The 22,863-nt window shown below is 36.1% G+C and overlaps 1 protein-coding gene across 2 annotated transcripts in view; it reads right to left on the bottom strand.

Moving 5' to 3' along the window:
* Positions 1-3,609: 3,609 nt before the first annotated feature.
* The window catches only part of ADSS2 (adenylosuccinate synthase 2), a 34,937-nt gene continuing 15,683 nt past the window's right edge, over positions 3,610-22,863 (bottom strand). For both annotated transcript variants that reach the window (XM_041715289.2, XM_012572420.5), the window contains exons 3-13: positions 20,751-20,819; positions 19,957-20,007; positions 17,627-17,693; positions 16,407-16,514; positions 16,047-16,128; positions 14,153-14,279; positions 11,620-11,774; positions 11,064-11,188; positions 9,992-10,089; positions 5,229-5,378; positions 3,610-4,394 (exon numbers count right to left, since the gene is read on the bottom strand). In XM_041715289.2, coding sequence (XP_041571223.1) covers positions 4,342-4,394; positions 5,229-5,378; positions 9,992-10,089; positions 11,064-11,188; positions 11,620-11,774; positions 14,153-14,279; positions 16,047-16,128; positions 16,407-16,514; positions 17,627-17,693; positions 19,957-20,007; positions 20,751-20,819 — 1,085 coding nt within the window. In that variant the 3' untranslated portion in view covers positions 3,610-4,341. The remainder of the gene's footprint in view (positions 4,395-5,228; positions 5,379-9,991; positions 10,090-11,063; positions 11,189-11,619; positions 11,775-14,152; positions 14,280-16,046; positions 16,129-16,406; positions 16,515-17,626; positions 17,694-19,956; positions 20,008-20,750; positions 20,820-22,863) is intronic.

Below are 22,863 nucleotides of genomic sequence, written 5' to 3'. Positions count from 1 at the left end.
TGTTTTGGAAAAAAGAGCTGCCCCCAAAGGCATGCCAACTACCAACACTCAGGTACCCCCCATTCCTTCTGTAAGAACCAGACCACCTTCTGTAATCACCAGACAGTAACAGTCAGCCAGGGAACAAGACAAGGAAAACCGTCTGTACTTGGGAATTGTTACCTAAGAATAGTTACTCAAATACACAATTGAAAATTTCAGCAGCGTGCATGCACAAATAGATTAATGAGTGAAAAAAAATCACTAGTGGAGTACAACAAAATACATTGCTTTGATACACTTGACTAGTGGTTCCAAAGTGGCAGTGAAGAACACTGGGATTTAACACAGTGTTATCTGTCTAAAGCTGAATGGAAGATACTTGAATGTAAGTATTGCAAGGTATTTTAAAGATGACATGTCAAATGAGTTATTACATCCTGATCAAAAAATGGTGTAAAATTTTAAGTCAATAATGCATCGGCTGTGTGTACAGGCATGCACGGCAATCTATACCTTACTTTCAGTATGTGAAGCTGTCAAACACCAAAAGTAAGTGTGTTTGATTACCGTACCACCAGGTTTGTTAAGTTTCACTGTTTCAGAGACTACTAACAGTATGGGCAGGAGAAAAAACTCACCTGATTGCATTGTCTTTCCTTCCCAGCTATTTTGCCCTTTACTTTTTCTAAACTAGTCACACCTTTGATTATGTTTCATTAAGAGAGCTGGCTGTGATAGCAAAAGGAAACTATCATCTTTTATTAGAAAGCAGATTTCCAGCATGATGGTAGGCGAAAGCACCATGGCATCAACATCACATCTGCCCCTTCATCTGAAGGTTTTGTCCAGTAGCTGCATGTCAAAACCCAATTACAAGTGGAACACAAATGGAAAGGCTAAGCACTTTCCCTCACCTTCCCTTATTTAGTTGGTAAAGGAGTCTCACTAATCTGTAGGGACATAAGGGCTATTAAATGCTGTGGTACAGCACAAGCCTGGCAGATTGAGCCTCGTAAATATTTCAGTGGCAGCAAGAACAGAGTGAGATCAAAATACCTAGTCTGTCTTCAGCCTTATCTGGTCTAACATGTATGTGTGCCTCCTGCAAACATCCCATTAGCAGGAGGGGACACTTGGAGGAGAATAAATTTCAACTACTATCCTATGCTGCCATCCTCTCCCCTTACATGGCAGACACTCAAGAGCCTTCAGAGAGAGAGAGCACAGAGGAAGGGCCCAAGAAATAGATGCTTGTCAAAGTATGAAGGTTTTAGTTTTTACCACAGCTTACTACTAGCCTGTGACAGACAACAAAAAGCCTTTTGCCAATGAGTGAGGCAATTCATTTGAGAATTAGTTCAATTCCTTTCTTGACTAATGAAGTAGGGGGGAGGCAGAATACAGAATTTTATCTAGAGCTAAAAAATTACGTATGTCTTCAAAGCCATTTACCTTTGCCCCTGTTGGACAAAGGGCTGAAGGTGAAGTATTAGGCTGCTGTTCTTTTCTTCCTTCTTGGTTCCACAGTTGAACATGAAGTTTGAAAAAAATTCCTGTAACTTATAGTATTTGTTCCCACACAGTCAGGTCGGTGATAACATCCCATCTATTTCCCCATCTGTACAAGTGAAATAAGGGGGAGAAAAAGTAGCACTAGAGGAAGGGGAAATTTGGTAGAGTATAACTGTTCTTTGACACAAGAAAAGTGTGCACCAGTCCAAGAATTCACTCCAGGAAAACTTGGGCAAAACTAGCATGCAGAGACAACATAAAACACTTTACAGATGCCAAGTTTAACCACCTGACATTAAAAAATTCTTTGTTCCAGGTCATGGGAGTAAATACACAATAACAGATTCTAGACCACATATATCCTGGAGCAGTAGTGGCAGGAGAATGTTCTCAACTTTCCAGGCCTGCCCTTGAATGGAAGAATCAAAGAAAAATCTCAGCTGAATTTAAGACAGCAAAATAATAGAAATCACTATTGCATCCAAGGTAATTTTGTTTTGTTCCTTTCAAAATACTGCACAAATACTTTGTATCATTTTAGGCTATTGCTGTATTGCTTAGAAATACTGCAGCATCTGAGAATATGAATTCCTCCACTGAAAAACAATGGTAGGTTGTACAGTGGGGTTACAACAGTGGAAAAACTGAAACCTTGAACTTGAAGGTATCTGCTTGGCAGAAGTGAAACACACCTCCATAGATGTGTTTTATTATTCACTGACTGTAGAAGGAAACATGCCCTCATTTATTTATTTATTTACTTTTTGAACCAGCTAGGCCCACAGTATTTGTCTGGTAGTTTCACTGACAGCACAAATCGTCTCCTACAGCTATAAGAGAACAAGAACAATTAGTAATTATTACCTATTGTTCATATTGCAACATCAATTCCCTCTACTGCCTAGAAAAAAGTAACGTTTGTCTTCCTAAAAAAACACTGGAATTTACGTTTCACACAGTTCCAGCCCTCCTTCTCTCCATCTGGGAACCAGGAAAATATTTTCAATTCAAGATGTCCTTTAGCTAGGGAGGGATGGTATGGTTCTCTCCTGGACTACAAGGCTGACAGCAAAACTAGAGCTTCATCTTCCCCAGGAAAAAAAAAAAAAAAGTTGCTTGCTTTTTAATGCTGATGAGAATGATCTTTACATGCAATGCTGATACAAAGGTTTCTTACTGTATTTGCCAATTTTCCAGAATTCTGTGGTATCCACCTCTTTCCTCACATTACACAAGTAAAATACAGACCCCAGTAACTGCTCTATCACATGCAAGCAATTCAATAGAAAATGCTCCTTAAAGATTAGTACCTTTATCCTTTAACCCTCCTGTCTCTCCTCTTACGATAAGCAATTTTATTTTGTGTCAATTTAAAATATAAAAATTGTGCTAACTACCTCAGCAGCAGCATAGTCCACCAAATTATTCCATTTCAGGTAACATGGTTATTCAAGACAAACAAAAAGGCCTCCTATCTTTTATTTTGCATTAGAATTTTCTTATACTCATTCATATATTCTTATATGCAGTCAAAATCTACTAAACTAAACCTAAAACTATTGCCCCAACCTGATACAAACTCGGGTTTAGGAAACAAAGTAAGTTTTATTTGAAGTGAAAAAGAAGCACATGAACACCATAGCACAGTGTGTAAAGAGAGAGTAATTATCAGTAATCTGGAAAGGGAAAATATTACTGTGTTGCTGCAAAAAGAAATCAGATTCTTTGGAATAGATAATAATGGTTATAAATTTAAATAGTTCTGGAACATTTCCACATTTCCCAACAATAATCCAAAATATATCAGATGTCTTGAGGTGAACACTTGTTATTTATCCCACACCCGAAGCAAATACATGGAATACATTAAATGTTATTTCTATAGCATCTTCAACTTATAAATACAGAAGTGCCTGTACTTTGGCAATCTTCCAGAGAAGGATCTTCAATGGACTCTGAAGAAAGGAATTTAAAAGGGCATCAAAATGTTGCACTTCTCACAAAATATAAATATAGCCCCTTTTAATTAGGAGAACAGTTTAAGATATGTGGCTTGGAAGTGGAGAAGCACAGAGTTTAAAATGCCAGGAAAAGAAAGAGTAACATCATAAAATATTTAACTCAAAATCAGAACATTTCTTTAATAATTGCAAATGAACCTTTTACAATATCAGTTTTCTAACTTTCTGGGCACACTTCCTGGTAAACACTTGAGTATCCTCTGTGAGTTACAAAGAGTAAGTTTCCTACGTTATACAGCTAAAAAAACCTGGACATTCATAACAACTTGGCATCACATCTTCTTTTAAAAAAGAGATCACACAATAATTTAGACAGCATTTATAGCATTATAAAATCAGACTCCCCCTCTTTAATCACTCACAAGACCAGTCATTAAGAATACAACAGCTTTAGGAATACAAATAATGACGATGTAAAACTATTTGTGCAAAACTGCATTATTTTTACTGTCTAAAATTTCAGGGAAGTAACACCGCCAAAAGCAGAGAGAGGATAACAAAGACAAACAGTCATGAAAGCAATGCTACCTTAGATTTTCAAACAGGAATTACATTATGAAGTAAATATTAGGTAAAGAAAAATAATCTGATGGCACCTTGAACAACAATGACAAGTGTCCTGGTAATTGCAGTTGAACAGGAATTGATACAAGTTCATGTTAAGAGTCTCTTTCAGGAGTAGCAATTGATCTGGGGGTATCAACTCTAGCATTTCTTCCCATGCAAAAAATCTATCTTTCCAACATCTTTGCTTTGCGGGCTACTAATGCATTAAAGAATGAGCAGTCTTTTGAGGAGTGTGCTTTCTTCCATGCATCTGAAATCTTTAAAACAGCTGGATCATTGATTCCCTGGATTTCCCTACTCCAATCCATTTAACTGTGGGAGAGAAAAAGTAAACTTCTGTTGTAAGTAACACAAAGCAAGAGTGGATTGTATCTTAAGATACAAACTCATCTTCTTAAGCATCACATTTTGAAGAAAAATACAGCATATACTATTCACACATTAAGAAATTATAACTTTGTCTGTTGTTCTGAAAGAATACCCTGACAACTTCAAAAAGCAAGTATTATTGAAACTGCCGTAATAAATAATTCACTTTTACAGATTATAAGATAAATAGTTATAAACGATCAGAAAAGTAAAACTTTGCATCATCTCCTAACTTCCAGCTTTGGATGGAACCACACCTTAATTAGAATCACCTTTACTAGGCAGCATGCAAAAATATATCAGTTCAGGAATATATATATATATACACTCTCATATATAATTCAATTCTTAATATATACTCCCATACATACTCATATATATTTAGTATATACTCTCAATATATACTCTCATATAATTCATCATACTAATTAATAACCCATAGTCCCACTGACTTTATGATTATAGCAAAACTAAACCCTGATTATAATCAGTCTAAAAGATACTTGAGCAAGTTATGAAAAAAAAAAAAATCTTAATTGAGGAAGAACTATCGTATAAGCCAGAGAAGGAATGTATATTAAAACTTCTGAAAATTTTGAGTTCAACAACTAAATAAAAAGTAGTAATACCATAATCATCAGGGGCACCAGGTACATCAAATAAGCACAGTTAAAAACTAGTTTTCAGTATTTTGAGTGTTCATTAATACAAAATATCAAACAGGTTTCATGGAGCAGGAATAACCCAGACAACAAGAAGAAAATCTGTTTTACTCACCGGGAACACCCAATTCCATTTCTATAAAACGAACATAATTTTGTGCATTTACAGGCAGCTCATCAAACGTCCTGGCATTTGATATGTCTGTAACCCACCCTGGGAGTGTCTCATACTGAACCTCGACTTTGTTTAAGACTTCGTGGTTGGCTGAGAAGCAAACAGAAACATAAATTTTATGTCCATGATATTGTATATTCTCTACTATGAAACACCAAAGGTAAGGCTTTTATTCTTTCCTTACACAAAGAGGTTTGCTCATAAGGAAATACAAGCACTGCAGCTGCTAACATGTTGGGGGTTTTGTTAATATAAGCATAAGGAGAAAAAAATTCAGTAACTATCAGGACTCAGACTTTAGGAATTCCAGTGCTCAGTAATATGCATATATTTTGCCGAAACCACAATCTTTTTGGTTCAGAAAACAACTTTTCAGGAAAATAATTCCCCAAAATGCTCTTTTTTTTCTGAACGAATACTGAGAACCAGAGCCCTCTTCATAAGGAAATTGTGAAAGCAAAATTAAGAACCAGCTCCTAAGTATCAAGCAGCTAGAACATATTTTAAAATGGCATAGGAGTGTACCTTTTACTAAACATAGTTGCAAGATGTAGTTAAGACTTAACAGACCTCTGATGCCCACAGACCATTTGCCCCAAAACCCTGCAATGAATTTATCAACCAGTGTGGAGCCCACAGGAAGTATGAACAGTAGCTGTTCCCGCTACTTCTCAGAAGAGAAGCAATATTTTGTCCTTCATTTAGTAACTTGCTACAATGTTGTCCTTTAACTATGAATCCTGTGATGATTTCTAGTATTGAAAAACATGCTAGGCATACTGTTCTGGTACTGAATCACTCCAGTAATTATCTGAACATTAAGTCTTGGAATGACATAGGACAGCAAAACAAAGGGCTGGCTTAAGTCTGAAAATGATCAAAATATATTGATTTAAAAATGGGAAGAGTCAGGCATTCCTTCTTGCCTCCAGGAAGGAGAGGGCATAGTAATTAATTTATGTAGGCTCTGTGTCTCAGTTCGAGTCACTCCAGCCAGGACAGCTAGTCAGCCTGGGAAAGGGTTTGAGGTTCAAGAGGCACAGTAGAGGTGCAAATACAAAACCACATGCTAATCCCCTCCAGCATGTGTATAGCCAACAAACTAAAGCTCAGCACATTGAACTATTTGTTCTGATGCAGGCAACAGTTCAACAGCAGCGGTGCTGTAAGGACATCCTTAATGACTGGGCATTTTGAGAAAGGCTGAAAGAAGACTGCTCTGCTGACCTTGAAGTCTGTAACAGAAAAGAAATGTAAAAAGTTTTGGACCAAGGTTTTCCCAGGTCAAGGGAATCCTGAACTCATGGCAATGAGAACACACAAGCACAATAAGGATGTCTGGTTGCAGAAGCCAAGGATAAGCACTTTATTGTCAGAAGTAACAACTGAGGTGTTGCCCACTGTGCAGGTGATCTGTACAACAGAACTGATACACTCAAAGTGCACAACCACAAACAGCAGTGCAAATGGTTGCTAGTCTCCCTCTTTCTGAAGAGGAAAAGTGAATGAACACCTCATCTTGGATGTCCACAGGCTTTTTTCTTTGAAGCCTCTCTGATGAGGTTAGAGGGAGACAGCTAAAAGCATTTGGTATTGAATGGTCTAATATTGACTACAATCTTCCATTAGCCTGTATTAGTTCACTTCATTGCTTCCCTCTAAGGGAGAAGAAAAAGAAGGGATGTATTGTTCGATGTTTCAAGGGATTCTTTAATTTTGTCCCAGCAGGTGTAATAAAGATAATGTATGGTAAAGACAAGCCACAAACTGAGCTCAGTATAGTATAAGATCTAGTCACCATCTATATCTCTCTCAGCTTCACTGAGGTGATTTATCTTTTAGGGTTTCCAGAATATCCCTTAACTGCTTGACTATATTACAGACAGAGCAGACAATGATATCATAACTTGAAGAGTGATGTGATGCTAGCTCCAACTCAGAAAAAAATATGTCAGATTTGGGACCTTGGAACCTTTATAAGAGAAGGATCCTCCAGCAATTTCCAGAAACTGAACATGAAAACAGTCACGTAGATCAGACCAAATGTGCATCCAGAATAGTATGCCAGCTCTTCAACCTATAGCAAATGCCCAGGGAAAACGTGCAAGGAAAAAAAAAAAATCAAGCATGAAAGTAAAGCTTATCCAAAGTAATCTCCCGATTTCCTAAGCATTTGTGTTTTCAAAGTCTCCTGAGCTAGAGGTTTTGTCTCTCTGTGCTGAAATCAACTTATGTCTGAACTCTGACAGGAAGCATTAGAGAACTAACTAGACAATAGCTTTCACATTCTTTTTAAACTGATTGTCTCAAAGCTAGCAGGAAGTTCTGTCTTCCATAAACTCCTGTCACTGGCCAGCAAAAGACTACAGCTTCAATAACACCAAATGAAGCCAGCCACAAATTTACAAGACATTCTAGGATCCTGCTTAAGAGGCAGTTATGAAATGCACACAGAAAGCTAAGCTAAAACAACCCCGAGTGACACTTGTGTGATTCTCCAATCGAGGTGGAAAAAGGAACAATATATGAAACATGGCACGCTTTTCCTGAGATGGTGGATACTGTGTGTGCTTCTAATTTAGTGAGTAATTTCACAAGAAGGGTAAATCATGAACATCTCCAAGAGAGTGGGAGGGTAGGAAGGGGAAAGAGAAAGAAAAAGTCTGTCAGTGAGAGCTTCCCAGACTAGTTATCTTCTAAATTAAATTCAAATGTCAGCGGCACGTTTGAAAAAAAAATAGAAGCACACAGCATGCAGAAATGTAGACATCAGAAACAGTCTAATGGTCTGCAGAACACAGAGTGGGAATAAAGTTACCTTTTGTTTTTTATGCCAGGGGCAGGGTTAACCCGCAGCATGTGTGCTGAAAATGCTGCCAAATGTTGAGGAGTACAGCAAAGAAAGGTGCGGAACACAGAGGCACTGTGAGAGACAGCATTTTCCAGCTTACCAGAAGTTCAGCTCAAACTCCTTCCTGATGCTTTAAGGAAGACAGCATGTCAACAGCTTCTTTAAAGTTCTACCAGAATTCTTAATTGTTCATACAGTAAAGAAAAATACAGGCAAGTGAGCCACATTGTGCTGCTATGACCAAAGGTCAGTTATTACCTAGGAGTATACAGGGAACAAGGTCTGCTTCCTCAAAAGTTGTAGCTAACAAGATTCTGGCGCTGAGACATACAATGAATGAAAAATAAAAAAAAACCCCACAAATTACGGACATCTTAGTGCTGTACAACATGGCCACCTGCTTATGTCATCTTTAAGAATGGACTGCAAGAAAAGGTTTTCCTGGCTTGAGCACAAGGTCATACAATGGACTATAGGAAAAGCATTTACTGAGTAGGTCTCAATTCATAATCTCTCCATTATGTTCAAAGGCCATTTCAAGTAAGCACAAATGTCCCTAATGTTTTGATATAAGTATCAATCAGCTAATATTTGAGTCTTAAAAAGGGAAAAGCATTCCCTGATTTAATGCAAGACGAGTACTAATTTTCCTGAATCAAAGTCATTCAGCATGTATTCAGACTGGAACTGGCACTTTAGTTTGAAGATCCTGGACAGCAAATCAGTCAGAAAACTCCCACAAAAACATGGAGAAATAAAAGATTTTTTAAAAATTCCTTATGAATTAGTCTTAACAGACATGTACTATTTTCAAGGACTAGTGGCAGATCACCACTTACTCCTTTACACATAATTAATCTTTGTACTACATAAATCCTGCTGTGAGTTGTATCCAATTACTATAGTTAACCTCCTCACCCACAAGAAGTTCTCAAATGATGATGATTTCACATGAAAAATTGTAACCTGTGACCAGCCTCTAATCCTCATGTTAGAATTAGAATTAAAATGGGCATCTATGTGTACATTATGAAAATCAAAAAGCTCAGTCTTTAGTACTGTTTTATGTTCTTCCTTTTTTTTTCTGCAGTATGTCTAACTATTGCAAACTGAAAAAGATGCATTATCTGTAAAAACACTGGCTTGCGATACTTGAATATTTTAACATGCAGGTACACTCTTCAAGTAAAAATGACCACTGGCCTCCTCAAGAACTACAGTTTCTGTCACGCTAAGTTGATGTACCTTGGTCACATATAAGAAAATAGTCTTGCTTTCACCTGAACTGGTTGTTCATTTCTTGTCCCATCCCTTGTCCCTCTTTTACACAGTGTAGCTTTTGTGGGTTTTTGGCTGCTCCATAGTTCATTAAAGGGAAGTCAACTGTTAGAAATGTAACAAGGAAAGAAAAACTTGGCTTTTCAACAGGACCAGTTCTCTTATGGGGTTCACTGCATACTTAAATGAAGACCTGGCCTGCTAAAAATGGGCATCAGTACAGTAGTGGAAACAAGATAATAGAGTTTAGAGTATGAAACAAGCTTCCAATTTAGCTTGAAGGTGATGCAGGCTGTAGAAGATAAAAAGGACAAGTAGTAGCAACAGTTATGTTTTACAAGCTTTATACAGATCTTTGAATCTTGCTAGTAGACAAAATCCAGTATTTGGTACAGGAATCTTTAGGGTGCAGGCACTGGTATGGTAAAAGATATGCCCAGTGCACCTGGAAGACATTAATCGCTTGATGCTGAAGCAAAAGTTCTTGTAAGTTTTACAAGCAGAAGTCAAATGCATTTAAAAGTACCACATTACATTTCACTAAAATTTAAATTTTTTAAATAAGCAGTCTTACCAGGAAAGTGAGGTATGATTTCACCATCTAGTTTGTATGCAACACCAATTTTGATTTCTGGAAATACATCCAAGATATCCAATTTGGTAAGTGCCAATCTATAAAGAAACATTACTCTGGTTAACAAGTTCAATTCTTGAATCTTATCACATTGTTTAAAAAAGCCCCAAAACAACAAAGAATCAAACAAAATTGATTCCTGCAACTACTTTTATTTCTTTAGAAAAATATCTCATATGGCACTAATCTGTCAGCTTGTCTGATTTAAAAAGAACACCCCAAACCAAAAATACTAACAACCACTGAAACAAGGCAACAGCAACAAAAAAGGCTTAAACACAGCTTTTGTTGCATTCTTTGATCCAGTACTACATGAAAATGCGTAAAAAATCAAAGAACATGTATTCTCTAGTTGAATGAATTTGTCTATGGCTTTAAGTGCTATAATTTTATATGGTAAGGGTGTTGCCAAGATCCCTAACCATTTAAGGCATAATCATTTAATTGCATGATGCCTGTTGGTGTTTGTTCCTGTCCTCTGCTACATGATCCTGTCCTACAGTAAAGGCAGAAAAATAATCAAACACTGGCTCTACAAATACCTGGCTGCATCTTATTTAAAACAAAACCCACAAAGAACAAGAAAAACAGAACTATTTAAATAAAACATGTATTTTCACTATTTGATCTGCTAGAAATTTTATATCAGTTTGGTTCAGGCACCTACCTTTCATTTTGATTAACATCCCAAAGACATACATATTTTTAATACTTACAAATACTAATGGAGATACTGATGGGTTTCCATCTATTTTATTTTGAAGACAAACTAACAACAGAAATCTCCATAAAGAAAGGAGAGAAAAATCTACATGTATGAAAATATTAAATTTAAAAAATATTTAATGAAAGGAAAAATGAGGAATAGCTAATTTACCAAAATATCAAAACAATCAACAGATCAATATTAATAGTGCAAATGTTACTAACTGCTATATGTAGAAATTACAGTAATCTACAGCATTTCATTATTTTCTGTCAAGTTGCCAGCAAAGCTCAGCACACAACTCACGCAGTAAATCCATTAATCATATAGACATATCGGAGTGAGACAAGGTCCAGCCAGCCACATCTTCTCTTCCTACCAGTGGTAACACCAAACTCTTTGCCTCTCTGTTGCAGCAATTCTCCAATTTCCTAACAAAGAGTAAGACACATCAGCGTGGGTTTCTTTGATTTGCAACACATGATGCAGGTGTTTACTTAACATTTTACAATATATTGTAAGTTACCTTTAAAGTCCTTCCCCCAGTTTTTCACAATGCTGTCCATTAGGATGAAGACAGCAATACAAAATGTTCTTTCTAATTCAAGAGAATGATCTTTAGGCAAACTTTGCAAAATTTGTTCCTGTTCTAACCTTCTATTCCAGAAAAATGTTTAAGAAAATTGCCATCGTATTTGGCAGTCCAGTAAGCTCAGTCTAGAATCAGAAGATTGAGATATCTAAACACATTGTCACTTACGTACTTGCACTTAACCATTGTTAACACTGACTTAATAAAATTCAGGTAAGACACACCAAGTTATTTCACCCAGCAGGTCACACCTGAGGCTGTAATACTCACGTTATCCTGTTCTGTAGGAAAGGCACCAATTCCAACTCTGGTTGTGTAGGCTTTCACAACCCCATACACTTCCCCGATGTTCTGCGGTGGCATGCCCAGACCTGTGCACACACCTCCAACTGTGCAGTTTGATGAAGTCACAAAAGGATATGTGCCTGTTAAAAATCAAAATATTTGGTTTAGCAAATTATTAAACCACTGGGTTTAAACAGTTTTATTTTGGAGGAAAAATAAAATAGCACATTATAAGGATAAGAAATTGCAATGAAATACAGAATTCTGGAAAGAACAACTTTGTTTGCATAACCAAATGAAAAAAGATCATGAAAAAATGAAGACTCCTGGAATACAGTCTAGTAATACAAGTCTGTCTCTAGTTAAATATTCAGCTGTCATTTAAAACGCAGCCTGGGCTGCAAAGAAAAGAGTTAAACATCTCAAAATCCTTAGGTTTATACCTTTTTTTCATTAAGTAGTGGCAAATGAAACTGAGCATGCCAGTCCTCAGTCGAATTGTGAACAAATTCTTCAGCCTCACTATAACTGTACATAAGCAAGATACTTGTACCTGTTGTGTCAGATCGTTTTGTATGTCTTTTGATATGACTCAGAGATAGGTAAGAGAGGAACAACCAAGACAAAAGGAAGTAAAAGCAATACAGTTCTTTCAGCAATATGGACATCTTTACAAAGTCAAAAATCCTTCAGAGACTGATGAGTGAGGTTTCACAGGTTAGCTTCAGGTATCTCAAATCACTCCAGAGAAAGACCCATGCTTACAGGTGATACGTAACAGCAGTTTGCAAGCATTAATTAGTTTTTAATCTTAGAACACAGTGGTAAAACTTTTCTTAGTAATGAGAGGTGAATATAGCTAGTGGATGTCAAAAACAGGTTCAATGAACAATTCTAATTCACTTTCACCTCCCAGTCTGGTATATTTACATTGCTTTGTCATTACTCCATGCTTAAAAACATAGAAGACCATACCCGCCCCCCGACTCCCAGACAAATGCACATGTGAGCTTCACTATAAGCTCCAGAAAAGTGTGATGGACTGCAAGCCTGGGCATTTACTGTCCTCACAGCCAATAGACACACATTCACAAAACTTGCTTCAATATTGAGACTTCTGTGCAACAAAGCACAGACAACAGCCTCATACAGAATGCTTAATAGCCAAACTGGCAACACCAAACCTTTGGACTAGGGCTTGTCTACTGTTGCCACAAGTGTCCAATCCACTGATGGTATCTACCTATGGAGAGCAAGTTTTCTTGTGTGTTTGGACTCTCTTTGCCTCACAGCAGAGGCAGGAAAAAAGTCGAACTAATCTGAACAACTGTGTATCTATTATAGATATATCTGATGTGTTTCAGACTGCCTGCACCTTCTATTTACATGAAATCCAAAATACTCACAATTTACAAGAAGACAACCCCCCTTGTTAGACCTTTTTTGCAAATATCTCCATTTTGCATCAAAGATTTCCCAGTGACAAGCATATCTGAAGACTTCCGTCCTCTTTACTTTTTTTTGTCTTGTTAAAAAACGATGTGTCTTCTAATATTCAGATTATCATGAGAAAGTTTGGTGCTTACACTTACAGTGACTGATCTAAGACATATCTTACTCTTAAAAGAAGAGGTTTTCAGACCGAGTATGATTGAAAATGCCCAATACCAGAACTCATATTGGTTGAAAGCTGAATGCATGCCAGTTTCATAAATGTTTGACAGCAGTCCTTACAGGCTGCAATTTCAGGTGTTAGCATCTTCCTAACAACAAAAATATCCCATTACAAGGCAAATGAGAAGAAAAATGTGACAAAATGCAGGAGCCAATCACATAGACTGCTAATGCTTACACAGAGGCTGCAGATTATCTGTCATTACAATGTAGTAACCAAACATAATAATCCCATTAAAAAGAAGCTACTTCTGCTACCTAGAATCTTCTAACTTCTTAGCAAACTTAGAGTGTTTTAAGAAAAACTACATTATTTTGAATATCAAATAGATTGAGATAATCTTTTCAGTCTTGCCTCATTAGCAATCCAGATTACCAACACCTTTCCCAACAATGTAAAACCAGGAAAACTGTTATATAGAGACTTTTTAAAAAAAGCAAGCTGATTTTTCAAAAGTCACAAAGTATTTTGCATATATGCTTTGCCTCTCAAATATCTCCATTTTTATTCTCAAGTGATTTCCACAGATGTAAAAAATTGTGAGTGATTTCATTTAAAATTTAGAGATGCTGAAGGAGTACCTACACTCTAACAGAAGCCACTTGACCTTTACTGTCATTCAAATTATTACTCTTGGGAGAGTCTACAGCTTTTTGAAATAATTAAATTTACACACACTCTCACCACCTCGTTATTATTTGCTAGTCATATAGAGTGCTGTTCTTCCAAAACAAAAACCACTCTTACCATGAGAACAGCTTATCACAGGAGAGTTTATACTTAATGTTCCTTTTTCACAATGCAAGTGTATATCAACATGTGTCTCAAAAAGACCATACCTACCAAAATCTATGTCCAGCAGTGCTGCATTTGCACCTTCAACTAAGATCTTCTTTGGTGGTCCATGTAAAGCCTCATACATGAAATAAACACCATCCCTTACCATTGGTTTTACTTTTTCCATGTAGCCCTGAATAACACAAAAGACTAGTGTATAGTATAATTTCATTATGATAAAGGCAGCCAGAGCAGAATTGCTACTGTTCGCTCATAATAATGCTCATATTCCTTTTGAAGAGGAAAGAAATGTTAAATATGTCATAATGTGAATAAAGGGAGGAAGAATGTGAAACTCAGATTTACACAACAGATAAGTACACTCTTCCTATGAGGAAAGAAAAAAGGGGCAAGGATGAGGAGGAAAGAAAAATTCAAACTTCTTTAGAATTATTCAAGCATGAGTATTATCACTGTACTGTATTTGGTCTTTCATTTCCAAGTGTTCAAAATGTCTCCCCCAAAATCAGCATGTAGGGAGTTCCACTTCTGGCCATCTCCTGCAGGGAGTTCCACTTCTGGCCATCTGAAGCTAACAAATGCACACAATTGTGAGCTATAATTTTCAAGTAAAAGTGAAGTTATTTATTGGAATTCAGCATCAAATGCCTGAATGTCACTGAGTAGCTGGATGCAAGAAGCCAATCAAGTTCAGATTATCACTTGATACACAGCCTTTCTCCATGAGAACATATGGAAGTTCTCATTTTAACAATTCACTCCACATAAAATGTAACACTTTGTCTTTCAGAATGGAATCAAGTAGCATAAGACAAGTAGCATAAGCAGTAGCATAAGACAAGTAATTTTCCTCAAGCTACCCATATGTGTTATGTTTCAACCTTAACAAGGAGTTTCAGATATTCTGTAATCCTGAATTGCATTAAGTAAACTATAAACCATTATGAAGCAATCAACTGTAACTGGTTTCTAGACCTACAAATTAATAAAAATACAAGAACACAAGTATTATAAGTAATATAACATTTGCAACAGGCCTTATTTAAAGTAAAACAAATAGAAGTGCTAAGAACTCCCAGATATTCTACACTAAAGCTGTAAAAATTAAAGTTGGAGGAAGGATTATTTCTTTGGCCTGATTTTCTTAAAGAATTATCATGTAATTGTGTGTGCCCTCCCTGTTCCCCACACACCTCAGTGGTTTTAAACAATGTCACATTTGGTTGACATTTTAAGGGTTAAAAAAAATCTCATACAGATAAGTTTCTATAAAAAGCATGAATAAAAATGCTTGGTAGAACAGTAAGACACCTCACAAAATTTTCAGATAATTTGGATCCTGTGCAACTAAAACCTAATACCAATGAGAAAACTCTCAACTGTCCTAATCTCAGGGAAAACATCAAATCACAATTCAAAATTAACCATAAGACTAGTTTGCTGGCAATCAGGCTTCATTAGTTCCTGCTATCAATTTCCAATTTCGCTGCTATCAATTTCTATTTTTCCATGTTGCTCAACAGTATTTTTTTTTTTAAGGCTTATTACTTGGAGAAACTATTTACTTCAGTTCTTAACTTTCTGAGACAAGGACTTAACATTCTGCTTTACAATGAAACATACTTCCCCCAACTGCAATCCTGGTTTTTCTCCTAGACTGTATGTTTGAGAAGTAGAAGTCAAGAAGATATCACTCCATACAAGCCTTTTTCTTAAAATTCACAGTATCTCTCTTGAAAGTAAGTTTTGAAATGTTGCACAAAACAGGGCCAAGAGTGTCCTTAAGGATAGCAGCAGATCTTGCAACACTGATACATATGGTTTCCCATGAAAACTCCTAACTCCTCACACAAGCACAAGCATCAGTCACACCAAGGCATTTGCATACAAGTAACTGCACACTGTGATTATATCATCAAAGAGACAGAAGCAGTCTTACCTTCAGCTTTTCCAATTCCCCTTCAATATCTATTTTTAAGGTAGGATATATTGCTTTGTACTGATTGGCTAACACTTTGAACCTGAAAGGCAAAAATGCTGGACTGAGGTTTCTGTTTGTTTTCCTCCCACCAACCCTCAATTTTTACTGGTTAAATAACTGCAGTTATTTGGTAATTAAACCATTTCAAACCATGAAATATTATAGTAATCATGATTGAATAATTTAATAAAATTATACATAATTTTTATTTTTAAATAGCTTTTAATTAAGAAAATTAACAGGAACCAAATGTAATTGCTTACACAGGGTACTATCCAGAAACTGAAAACTATGCTTACAACTGTGTACAGTAATTACCTCTCAGAAAAGTCATCAAAATCAGAAACAAGATCACACATTCTGAGTCCACTTCGAGCTGCCTTTGACGAATATACTGGACCAATTCCTTTTTTGGTAGTTCCCAGACTTTGAAAAGATAATAATATAGAGTTATTGATATAAAGGTGTTTTTTCTTTAAAGCTATTTCATCCTTAGCATAAAATGAAATGCTGTTAATTGTGAGCATTTAACATTGTTTCAAGCATTTAAGACCAAAGATATTTTTAGGATGCAACCTAGTGTCAGAATAGCTCTGTTGACACAAGCAAATATGTTAATCTTCTACATACTTCTGTTTTAAACCAATGATTTTTTGCACTTTAGTGAATGCTTACATATTTATTTGTACACAATTCTGAACTTTTACACTTAAGGAACCAAATGTCAAGAAAACATCCTTCAGTATTAGGAACCGAAACTAAATAAACATCTTCCTAAAACACTGTCCTGAAGGCCTAAAGAAAGTTCTCCATAAAGCAACAGCACAAAGAGTATGGATTTTATGTTTGTGTATAAGAAATATTTCATTTCATTCTAAATACCTCAGTTGGAGCCAGGAAAACAGAAAATATTTTTCAGATATGTATGTCTAAATTACTTTTCATCCATATAATCTCTCTTTTAGGAAGTTCTTCTAAGTTTATTGTTATCTGAGAAGTCTACAGCACTATACTGCTTCCCAGCTGTAAGTAGGTCACATAATTCTGCCAGCTTCTTCCCCATCCCCAAGAACTAGTGAGCTACTTGGAAAGCACAAGTTAAAAACATAGCAAGATAGCTTCTAAAAGTTTTGAAAGCACTTCAGAAAGTCAGTAGCATTCTGCAGAAGACAATGTGAGCATCAACATGCACCTCTGACTTTCAGTTATTTGGAGATGCCAAAGGGGTCCTTCAATATTCATAAAGAGAAATATATTCTAACAGAAACAAATACCTCCAGTAAACAACTAAAACACTAGGAAGCAGGAACTAGCAAATTACCAACTAGAAATCTTTTCATAAGGCAAAACATAAAGACAGAGCCCTTTAATTAAGCATATAATCTTTCACTGGAAGATAAAGTGTAAGAAATAATCCCTCATAGTCCACATTCAACAGCCACATGGATAATTTTTTTAACCTACTGACAAAGCAAAACAGAGTATTAAGTCCTGTTTGTACTTAGTCATCCCATGTTTGACAAAATAAAACTACCTACTTCTTTCCTGCTTGTTCTTGCCTCTGTTGTTCTTGGATGCCATCAGCAGCTTGGTGGAAATCAAACACTACAAAAATAAAATAAGTTGAAAATTTGTGTGAAATAAATTATTACATCAGCAATGATTTCTTCAGACTAACTCTACGCCTGTTAACCAATGTGGAAAATAAATATACACACTGAAGAAAGGCAAATAAAATTACAGGAGTTTTTTTCTTCTCTTTTACATTTTTTCACAGGGAAGAGTACTAAGGTTTATCAGAGACTTTTTAAAAAGTGTTTATTTTGTAGAATATTTTCAGAGTGAGTATACACATCCCACGGAATAACTAAGCCATTTCGGCTTTGTAGTGGCCCCAAAGAATATTTGGTTAATGAAGAAAAAATGCAGTTAAAAAAAATCCTGGAAATAGGATATAGCAAAAAAAAGGTTATACTGCTAAAATTCAGGAGACACTTGAAAGTTAACAGTCTCACCCATTCTACGTATTTCTTAAACAATTTTATTTTTACATTTTAGGCAACATCAATTAAAACTATTTGAAAATACAAAAGCTCCCACCAATGCTTGTTATACGTAACAGAAGTGAACTTCATAAGCCCTGATGTTTTTTTGCATTATATTGTTATTAATGATAAAGATTATGCGAAGTATCTCTTGTAGCAATACTTTGTCTACCATAAAACCAAAACAGAACAACAAAACTCAAAAGACACACACACATCTGTGTGTCCCCCCCCGCCCCTGCCATCCCCCAAAATCTTACACCACTCATGTCAAATACAAAGATTAGTGGGCTGGTGCACAGCTTATAGGCTAACAGAATTAATTTAATTGGTTTTCTTAAGTACTATTTCCCAAAAGTTAAAAACTATATAAACATTGCACAGGAAAGACCCATTTAGTAAGTTTGCTAATCTCTCCAGAACAAGAGTGGTTTTCCTCTTTGCCTTACCAAATTGGCTTTGTGTTTATTTCCATGTATTCCTGTATTTTAAAGAATTACATTATGGCCAGTAGTGTGAACCTACCTTCAGCTGACCTTTTGCTACAGACAAATCATTCACAGATCAATACCCATTTTAGAGAAGACATTTTTATCATGATAACAGACTTTAAAATTGTCATCAAAACTTTCTAAATAGAGGCACTATGAAAACTCATTTCTGTGAAAAGGTTGAATGATTATGAGTAACAGTCAGCAACTGGTCCTTTTTACTCAGAATCTGTTTAATTATGAAAAGTTCACAGCATTGCCACTGCAATATAATCACCACAGAACAGGTTTTCCAGTAATCAAACAATTACCAAATAATTCACCTACAGTGATTCTACTATCAGAAAAGATACTGATAACTTAGAAACAATTACTCAACTATTTCAAACTCATTAGTTACTCCAAAGAAAAAACATATTTACTCTGAAATAACTGTCAGGAAGTTCACTCACTAAGCTATTCCAGATTGGTGTAAAAAACAAAACAAAGCAAAATCCAAGAAAGCAAAACCAAAAGCAAAACTGTTTTTCCCCCACGTTACAGGCTTTTACCTTATAAAGTCCTAAACAGCTTACATCTTCAGAAAATGACTCCCACAGGCAGCAGTAACGTTGTAATATCTAAAGATGAATCTATCTAATCTAAAGGATGAATTTATGTTATCAAGATGTACTAGGGGTGGTACAGGAAGAGTTTCTAAAGCTCTGTGTTGGTGGATTGGACTCAATACTATTTTACTTCAGGCTTTGAACTGCAGTGCTGTCTCAACCATAGGCTGGATTTGGTGCTTCACTAATGAGCTCCTTGCAAGGAGGGCAGCCATTCTCTTCATCTCTACAGAGTCCTTCCCATAGAATCTCCTTTAGGAAGCATATGGCAATTTCCTTGGTAGAGGGAGACCATTAGTTTCAAATCACACCCAGACACCTGATTTCCCAGCAGAATCGTTACTGTGAGCAGCACCACTTTTACACCAAAAGGGGAATGCATCCTTAGTCAAGTCACTTCTGAATGCTTTCTGACTGTTCCATGCTTCTAAACTGAAGATTAGAAAGTGAACCTGCTTTCCTGCCTAGGTGATGCTTATGGAATAGGATTTTTAAAAAAATCACTAGAACATAAACCTGGGAGGGTTCTGAGTGAAAATTTTTTTCTAGGACCTTCAATAAATCAAAGCAACCCAGGGAGACCTAATCCAAAGAAAAGTACCTATACAAAGAGATGGCTAAAAATTATCAGACTTTTACTGACAGAGAAAGTCCATAAAAAGTAAAACTTAACAAAAAAAGCCCAGACCAAAACAAAAAAACAAACAAATGAACAGGAACTTACCAATATGAGCCCTGTCAGAAATTATTAGTCTCTTTTCCCAGCCTTCCAGTCCTTAAAAGGCAAAAATGAAATAATTTAAATTATGTTTTGTATAGCATTTTTGTCTTCTGATGTATAAAATATAAATACTTTTCATGCTTAGTCTTCAATCTATTTTAAGACTGAGCAATCACATTACAGAGAAAAAAAAATAATTTCAGTAATTAAAACTTGGCATCAACCTATACATATGAGAAAATCAGACTTATTCTGAAGAAGAATTCAAGCTACTAGCTTCTCAATTTTAGCAAACCATTAGTAGCTCTTTTGGTTCTGAATAATCTAGACCATTGATTTTCCCCGCTTCTAGCAGCCTGCTGCCAAGCATGGCTATAGACATAACATGAAGTATCCAAAAACTGAGTTCTGAATCAAGAAGTGATTACCATAGCAACTGTTTACATTAACATGGTCATCGAAGTGTACACCAATATTCTAAGAGGTAAAATGACTTTGAACAGGTTAACACACTTAAAAAAAGCCATTTCACTTCTTAAATTCACTTTTTAAAGCAAATAAAAATGTCTGCAGACAATTCGGATTTAGATTATATTCTGAAACTGTACAGAGATTCCTTTTATCTACCTTCCCACAAGGGCTCTGGCACTTACAGCAAGACTCCTGTCAGAAAGCAACAGCTAAAAGGAGCTGTGGAAAAATACATCGTATGGAACCTCTACAGAGGCATCCTCCATCTAAATCATTTGAGGAGTACGCCACAAACTATTTTAAAAGTAGTATCTTCAAATTCTCACCTTTTCCTTTCTTTAAGTTTTTTTCAGCTTCTTCAAAGAGTCCTGGCAAATGAATGACAACACCATTTCCTGAAGAAAATCATTATACAAAATTTAATTAATTATGTTGAGCCTGGGAAAAAATATTTCAAACAGTTCCAAGACACTTCATATATTGAAGAGTATTTTTTGTTTGAAGAGCGTGCAGAGTATTTTGTTTAAGCTCTTTAATTTACTGCAATTTTGATTCTTAGGAATTTGTCTAAGCCAGATTTGCTCCTAAAGTATGCATTTCTACCTATATACATTGCATCTTCCTAAATAAATGCAACAAACTTTCAATTTAGACCAGTACAAACAGTAACAGAATTGTAGAATGGTCTGAAACCCTACTTCCTCTTCCTCATATCTAAAATTAACTTCCCTCTTTGTACTTCATTTAATAAGCCTATTGTTTTCTAAAAGCTGGGCACATTTCTATCACCATTATAAACACTAGCATCCTTGCAGGCACTATTTTGCTGTAAACAGACACAGAATATTCTGTACATAAAGGTGGGACTGTTAATAGTCTAGCAAAAACAACAGAGGAAAAAGCCCTATCAAAATCAAGCTCGCCTTCCTACAGCTGCTACATTGCTCAGTAAAAGACTACTAGATCATACAATTAGCCAGCATCACTGAGTGCCTAGGAAGGAAAATTCTCACAGCAAAACTGAACCATCTGAAGGCCATACCAAACTCAGTAGATTCAAAACTACCAGCAGAACATCATCTAGCTGAAGAAGGGCTCTGCCATCCAAAACTATTTGCATATCACCTAATTTCATACCGATAAAAGCATTCTAAACATCAAAATACAAAGTATTTTAAGACTTCTTCACTATTACCTTTATGATGCAGTCCTAAACAATAGGAATACTCTATTATAATAGTCCAATCACTTTGTCCTTATCCTTTTTTTTTAAAACATATGTTTTTTCAGGAGAATACTAAGCCTTTTTTTTTTTTCCCTGAAAGAGATTTTATACCTAAGGCATACCTAAAAGAATCTAGAAAAAACTTCAGAACAGGCAAGACCAAAAGGCAGAAGATACAGGCAAGAGGGTTTGTAAAAAGTTCTCTCCCAACTACTGTATTGTTAAAGTGTGGGGGCCTTCTTATTCAACCAAGTCCACCAAAGAACAAAAGGCAAATGGGCATAATTTTTTTTTACTGTTTTCAAGCAATAACCTTAAGACACATAGTGCAGTAACATCAAAAGAGAACAGAAGTAGTACCATCTGCCTCAGCCCTCAAAACTAGGAAAAGTTAACATCCCAAACATCCCATCATCAACAGGAATCTATTTTCATGCCCACTGGCTCCATTTCTGTAGAAGTATTAGGCAGGACAAGTTGATCCATAACTATCCCATTATCAAGTCACAATGTAACAGCTGAAAAGAGGCAATTAACCACCAAATCCCATGAAATACAGATTTACTGCTGGGGAGTATACAGTCACTACCAGCTGGACTGTTTATGAATCAAGTAACTTGCGACAGAGGCACTTCAGCTGCTCTTTAGCAAACTGTCAATGACCACTTGCTCTTTGCATATATACCAAACTGAAAGGCAAGACTGCAGGCTCAAAGCAATGACATGCAGGAAGAAGTGACAGGAAGAGCATAGCAACAGAATCCTGACTTGGAGAAGTACACTGTGTAAGGGACAGGAGCTCTGGGCATTAAAGGAGCAATATGGAAATGTTGCTAAGTCATAGCCTTAAGTGACCCAAAGACCTAACTTGTTTGGTGAAGCAGCACTGAAGCACAAACATAGTTATAATGGTGTGTACATATGTTTTATGTTTACCTTCATTTTTAGAAGGAGATTCTATGGGCTACACCACATTATTAAGGAGGTTGGCCATCCAAGCAATCCAAAGAAGAAAAACCTCAACCATGTAGGATTGGAAACAGGATTCCAAGAAGGGACAGAAGTAAGAGGGTAAGCAATTTTTTAGTGACAACAGACTAGATAGCCTAAATCCCTTTTCACAAAGCAAACAGATCATAGATCCTCGTATCACCTATTACTGCCACTGCCCTAAGCCTTCCCATGTACTTTCCTGAGAGTACTTTCTGGTAAGA

Source organism: Taeniopygia guttata, chromosome 3, assembly GCF_048771995.1.
Source record: "Taeniopygia guttata chromosome 3, bTaeGut7.mat, whole genome shotgun sequence".
NCBI classification, from domain to species: Eukaryota; Metazoa; Chordata; class Aves; order Passeriformes; family Estrildidae; genus Taeniopygia; species Taeniopygia guttata.
Note: the sequence above shows the minus strand (reverse complement) of the source record. Positions and strands in the feature narration are given on the sequence as shown.